The following is a 7,227-nucleotide window of genomic DNA, read 5'->3' as shown; positions in this document are numbered from 1 at the left end:
GATCAAACAGTACCTTTCCATACTTTTAAATAATCAATGCCTGATGGATAACGTTGGGTAAAAGCACAAACGCTGAGGGACCTCTGGACTGGTTTTTGGTTGTGCACATGCCCAGTGCAGGCCATGCAGAGAGGGACCTCCGTCTCTACCTACCCGCTGGCCACTGTGTAGATTGCATAGGATGCTGTGAAGGACTGTGAGAATACCTGGAAAGGGCAGAGGACATGGTAGATCCCTAAATTGTACACAAACACATAGGCTATGTACGGAATTGCATACTACCACAGTATGCTCTTACATCTGTTGTGAAGTATGAATGAAATTTCATGGTTAACTTGCCTAATTGCCCCTTTTGCAAACAGCTTGATTGACAGGTGAGCTGACCAATCATACGCAGAATCTGCCATTTTTCAAGTTCAAGTCCACCAACGTTAATCTACTCTCCTGTCTGGTTTGTTTGTCGGACAGTAATGACATATTCAACATTATGATTGGTCAAATGTCAATTAAACTCTCTGCGAAGGGTCAATTGTGCAGTTTAAGAACGCAATGCAATGCACTTAACTTGACCTTCCATTTTAAGTGTGAATTTTGTTTGGGGTTGGTAAGGGTTTTTTTTGTATTTTTAGTATTTATTTGATCAAAGCTACAGTAAAAACAGTAATACTGTAAAATGTTATTACAATTTAGAAAGCTGTTTTCTATTTAAATATATTTTAATATGCACTTCATTCCTTTGAGGGCAAAGAAGAATTTTTAGCATCATTTTTCCAGTCTTCAGTGTCACATGATCCTTCAAAAATCATTCAAACCTGCTGATTTGCTGCTAAAGAAACATTTCTTATTATTATGAATGTTGAAAACAGTTGGGCTGCTTAATATTTTCGTTGAAATTGTAATTGCATTTTTTTTCTGAATTATTTTATTAATAAAAAGTTCAAAAGAACAACTTAATGCACCCTTGCTAAATTAAAATATTAATTTACTGTGGTTCTAGACTAAATGTGAACATACATTTATTCATCTCATACAAAAACAGATTCAGCATTCTTTAAAATGAATAAAAACTGTCAATTACAAACTCAGAATATGATGCAAACCGGCATTAAATAAACATGTTTATAACTAAATTTACATTTCCTTCGTCCTGTGACTTATTCATTTCACTTTTGGTGTAAAAGATTTTACATGTGCCAAAAATATACATTTTTTATATTAAAAACATACAAGCAAGTCCAGCCCAGATGAGAAAAAGTAACATAACACACTACTTTCCAAAAAGTAATGCAATAAGTTACTTTTTTAGGAAGTAACTCAATATTGCAATGCATTACTTTTAAAAGTAACTTTCCCTACTGGTGACAATAATGTAGCACAAAGTCTTTTTTTAAATGAGCCTGTGTCATATATAATATCAACCTTTTTCCCCATAAGAGTGGGCATGGTCATTTATAAATTTTATAGGTTCGGCTTCCAATCTTATCCACGTCCAGCTATTTTCATCTGTACAAAACAGCTTGTTTTGTAGCTTGATAATGCAAATTGGTGTTTCTTAAAGGGGTCATCGGATGAAAAACTAACTTTTACATGTTGTTTGAACATTAAAGGTTGTATCAGCGATTCTAGGCTGAAACAAAGTGTCACATTCAGCTGACCTTTCTTCACGATCCGCTCGCTGCCTGCCCCATAAATTGGCTGTAAAAAAACGCATCTCTGTGGTCAGCCTAGGGTCTGAGATATGCCAAAAAAACAATCGGTGCTACCAACCATTCCACAGAAAAACAAACAGTGTTCCAACCAATCACAGTCCGGGGGTTGGTGTTGTAGACTTTCGCTCTGCCTCCCTCACATCCCTGCACCAATACGAAAGTCCACAACACCAACCCCCTGACGGTGATTGGTTGGAACACTTGTTTGTTTTTCTGTGGAAAGGTTGGTAGCACTGACTGTTTTTTTGGCATATCTCGGACTCTAGGCTGACCACAGAGACACGTTTTTTTTACAGCCAATTTATGGGGCAGGCAGCAAGCGGATCGTGAAGAAAGTTCAGCTGAATGTGACACTTTATGTTTCAGGCTTGAAATCGCTGATACAACCTTTAATGTGTGTTGGCAGTTTGTGTACACAACCCAGTGGTATTTTTTTAATCTTTAAAAGTAATATCCCCTTTTAAAATCAGGTCATTCTCAGCTTCTTGTCGTTGTGACGAAACACAGTTGATTGACATGAGCGTCTTACCTTAGACCTGCCCTCACCAAGCTGAAACAGTCCGAATATGATCGCCACTGTGTGACTCAGGTGCAGGGGAAGACTCTAATTGAGCGATTGAGGTGTTCTGTTGTTGGATGTAATAATGAACATAGCAGTAGTCATTTACTCCCGACATCTGAGCCACTTAAGAGGCAGAGGACAACGTTACTTTCATTTTTAAAAGGAAAGCACCAATCCCGATCTACATATGCATCTATGTTCATGTGAATCATTCGTGATGCAGCCTCACCCACAGCAGAAGTGAGTATAAGGGTTTTTTATTCATCTTTGCAAATGGCCTTTCTTAATAATGTGCTAATAAACACGGCTAAATGTGGCTAAAGTAAACATTACAGCTCGTAATCCCTCAGCAGAGAGGGGCGGGGAGAGCAGAGCTCATTTGCATTTAAAGGGCCCTTGCGATAAAATGAGCTGATATTTTGCAGAGCTGATTTTGACATGGTAAAAGGGTGTTTTTTTACACTACTATTAATTTTTTTTTACCAAAGTATATTAGAGACTTTTCATTAAGACCCTAAAGAATCATATGAACTTGTGGAAAATGGGCATCCGATGACCCCTTTAAGATTTTGTATATGTTACCTTAATTATGAAAACACTGGTTCGTAGTCCAAACTGTTTTACAGTTTACTGCACGTTGTTATTCTTTTGGTTATTTCCCTATAGTGGATAATGAACCAGAAGTCTCGCCTATGAGCTTACTTCTGCCTTGAAGAAAAAGGTGGATACTATTTTAAACAAAAGTCAACATATATTGTGTAGTATACAGCTTGTATTCCTTTCTGAACAAAGTGCTCACATACGGTTTGCACCGCTCATAATCTCATTCATTCTCTCACTGCATGACAACACAACTATGGATTCTGCTTAATGGATCATTTCAATTTCAATTTCAAGCTTCACTCAGCTGATTCATCTGAGGAGCACCGTGAACAAAAGAAGCAATTCTTTAGAAAACAATTGAATTTATTTCACAATCAGTAGCTGGAATGGGTTAAGGGAATGCTTGACTTTTATTAGAACGGTACATCACATGTATGGGGTCATACCACAGAATGATAGCGGCACACGCCCTGTCTCTATCAGCACAATCATTGTGGTCGATATCCCTCCAAAAAAAAAAACCTGCTTGCGTAACGTTCACATATCAGCCTGAAACCCCCTCCACTGGATTAGCATGTCAAAGATGACCTAAATCAATACAAGTGTCCTTTGGGTGTTTAAGGACAATTGTGCATTTCGTCAGTGCAGTAGGACTGTATATTAGAAAGCATTTGGTTATATGAAGATGTATTGATCAGTTAGGTCTGTAATGATTCGTGTAAAATTAAATGTATCGACTGCTGCAGCATCAGGACAGAATGCAGTGTGGCGACAAGCTTTGAACTGCACTCTTTTCCCAAAAGCCTAATAGGATTGAAAGTCATGCCCTGCACTGCATACTAAAAACAGAACAGCTGACTGTCGCACTGTCTGGTACTGTCGAGCAGTGATGTTAAACAATTATTTTGTTAGGATAAATGTTTGAGGTTGGTAAGATATTGTTTTTGAAAGAATTGAATACTTTTATTCAGCAAGGATGCATTACATTGTTCAAAAGGATGCATTAAATAGACCACAGTTACAAAATATTTATATTTTAAATAAATGCTGTTCTTTTGAACCTTCAATTCATCAAAGAATCCATATAGATATGGCACTCATGTGACACTGAAGAGTGGCGAAAATTCTAAAAGCTTTTCAAAAATGTAGCATATATTAAAATTAGTGGTGGGCCGTTATCGGCGTTAACGTGCTGCATTAACGTGAGACTCTTATCGGGCGATAAAAAAAATATCGCCGTTAATCTATTCTCAAAGTTGGGTTGGGAGCTGGGTCTAAAATACGCAAGATATGATGACTTTCACCTTGATATTTTAGCGCGGATGACGTATACCTAGTCGAATTGCACTGTAGGGGGCGAGAACGAGTCTTCAACTTCTGTGAAATTACCACATCAAATGAGACGTGCAAACATGGTTGCAGCTATGAAACCGCTTCAGGGCAGGTGCGTTGCTAGACCCTTTTTACTGGGGCACGTGCCACAGTGAAAATCTGTTGTGCCCCAGTAAAATCTCAAGTTTGAGTTATAATTTACTTTGATAATCCCGAAATAAAGACATTAAACTATATACAACAACTGAATTGACGCTTCTAAAAGCAACGCAGTTTAATGGAAGACTATGCACGCAGAAATCCATGCCCGTGCGCGTCTGTGTATTTAACGGCAACGCGCACGTCGTGCAGCCTTTTGCGCAGAAGTACTTGGTTACACAAGTTTGTATAGGTAATTATGTTCTAAATGCAATTGTCAAGCAGTTTGTGATGCATTTTGGAAACAGGAGATGAGCGCCTGATCTAATGCGCCACCTGGCCCGTTCTCGAAGACTTACTTTTAGTCATTATTTGGGTAGCACACATATTCTGAATGCCTTCAGCAGAATTCAAATTAGCCATTTTAATCTAGATTAATTCCAAGATTTAATCTAGATTAATCTAGATTTTAAAAAATTATCTATGCCCACCCCTAATTAAAATATAAAGTTATTTCAAATTGTAATAATATTTTACAATATTGATTTTTACTCTATTTTTTATTTTAAATGCAGCCTTGGTAAGCATAAGAGATTCAGAGATTCTTTCAAAAATATTAAAATCTTACTGACCCCAATCTTTTGAACAGAACTATATCTCAATATTAAAAATACAGACATACGACTGTGTGACAAGTGAATGTTGCAATCTCAAAGTGTCTAGTTCTGAGTTTTAGCACATTTTTCTCTGAGCGTAAGACTGTGTATGTGTTTATTATAGGAAAAAAAGACTGTGGTTTCCTGCTGTGAGTCATAAATCCCCTTGAATTCACAAAATTAATATCCATATGGTAAACAGTGGAAGAAAAATTGCTAACGTGGGAATCTGCATCATTGTGACGCTGGCATAGTAATCGTACTAATTTGCTCAATAATACTGAGTGTGCTACTGGTGCCCACACAATTCTCAGTGCCAAAAGTGCAAGATATGCCCTAGTTTGCCTTCCCGCCTGCCTTTTTTCCATTCGTTCTGTTCTCTTCTCTCTGTAGTGTTGGCTCTGACTGTAAAATCTTTTGATTCATGTTCATCACAACACGTCTTCCTCTGCACTTTCAGTCTCAGGTTGCCCTGGTTCACATAATGCACACCTCTTCATTTCTGAATCCCTGTGGATGTTTTACTTTTGTTCCTGTAACTCTGACTTCCTTCCTCCTAGGCTGTGACTTAAAAGTAATAGTCCACCCGAAAATAAAAATGTCTGTCATTGTTTACTCATCCTCATGTCATTCAAATCCGAATTACTTGCTTTTTCCATTTTATTCCAGTTGACAGTTGGTTTTCTATGCAATCTCAATGGCTGAAGATGTCAGGTTTTGAATAAAGATGTAACACATCATAAAAGTGAAGTAAAATTCATTTATATAGCAGTTTTCACAATAGTGTTTCAAAATGGCTTTACAGAAATCATGATATTAATGTTTATAATATCTAATATGTGACCTTGGACCACAAAACCAGTCATAAGGGTACATTTTTCGAAATTGAGATTTATACATCAAGTTTTCCGTTGATGTATGGTTTGTTAGGATAGGACAATATTTGGCTAAGATACAACTATTTGAAAATCTAGAATGCGAGGGTGCAAAAAAATCTAAATATTGAGAAAATCGCCTTTAAAGTTGTCCAAATGAAGTTCTTAGAAATGCATATAAAATAAAATATATTTATGGTAGGAAACTTACAAAATATCTTCATGAAAAATGATCTTTACTTTACCCTAATGATCTTCAAAATCGATAATTTTGACCCTTAAAATGTAGTTGGCTATACGACTTTTGTGGTCCAGGGTCACATATCTTAATGCCTTATAATCAAGCAGTTAAGATTTGCTATACAATATATATTCCTTTACATGAGTATACTGAATGTATGAAGGTAATGTAGGATGTAATTTTATGATATTTTATGAATATTATGATTTGCTGTGCAAGAGCAAGTCCTAAGACAGCTTTGTGTAAGAAACAGACAAAAATGTGTTATTTACTGATAATTTTCCCCTCCAGTGAGCTGTTAACCACTGTGACACCAATTGAGTGAGAACTTCTGAGTCTTAACTTACTCAGTCTGACTCATGAGTGAATCTAAAGAAATCAAGGTTTCTGAGGAAAATGGTCCAGGATTTTTCTTAATATAATGGACTAAAATGGTGGCCAGTGGGTTGAAGGTCCAAATTGCAGTTTCAATACAGCTTCAAAGGGCTCAACTCGATCCCAAGCAAGAAACAGGAGTTTTATCAAGAGAAACAATCAGTCATTTTATAAAAAAAATTGCACATTTGCTTTGTAAACACTGGTCGGTACTTCCACATATGTGACTACGTAATGCTGGAAGTCGAGTTAGTGCAAGATTGTCGTTAAAAATATATTTTTATTTTTTCTAAGAAAATGTCCGATCCGTTCGCTAGATAAGACCCTTATTCCTTGGCTGGGATCATGTAGAGCTCTTTGAAGCTGCATTAAAACTGCAGTATGGACCTTCAACCTGTTGGCCACCATTGAAGTCCACTATGGAGAAAAATCCTGGAATGTTTTCCTCAAAAACCTTCATTTCTTTTCGACTGAAGAAAGAAAGACATGGACATCTTGGATGACATAGGGTGACTAACCTATTCTGGAAGTGAAATATGAAAAAAAAATATGCTAAACATATTTATTATTTTAATGGTCAATTATTGTTTTGTATAAAATGCCATGGTAGCATCAAATTATACATACATGCATGTCACTAAAGTAATGTTTTTTTTAAAGAAGTCTCTTCTGCTCACTGATAACATGATCACATGGGGTGAGTAACTTATTCTGGAAGTGAAAAAGAACCTTTAAA

At 36.7% G+C, this 7,227-nt stretch overlaps 1 protein-coding gene across 1 annotated transcript in view; it reads right to left on the bottom strand.

Moving 5' to 3' along the window:
* LOC141290597 (inactive dipeptidyl peptidase 10) overlaps positions 1 to 7,227 on the bottom strand; it is an 82,563-nt gene that overhangs the window by 30,041 nt on the left and 45,295 nt on the right. Inside the window, exon 6 of the mRNA XM_073822712.1 lies at positions 154 to 206. Coding sequence (XP_073678813.1) covers positions 154 to 206 — 53 coding nt within the window. The remainder of the gene's footprint in view (positions 1 to 153; positions 207 to 7,227) is intronic.

Source organism: Garra rufa, chromosome 18 (genome assembly GCF_049309525.1).
Source record: "Garra rufa chromosome 18, GarRuf1.0, whole genome shotgun sequence".
Lineage (NCBI taxonomy): Eukaryota > Metazoa > Chordata > Actinopteri > Cypriniformes > Cyprinidae > Garra > Garra rufa.
Note: the sequence above shows the minus strand (reverse complement) of the source record. Positions and strands in the feature narration are given on the sequence as shown.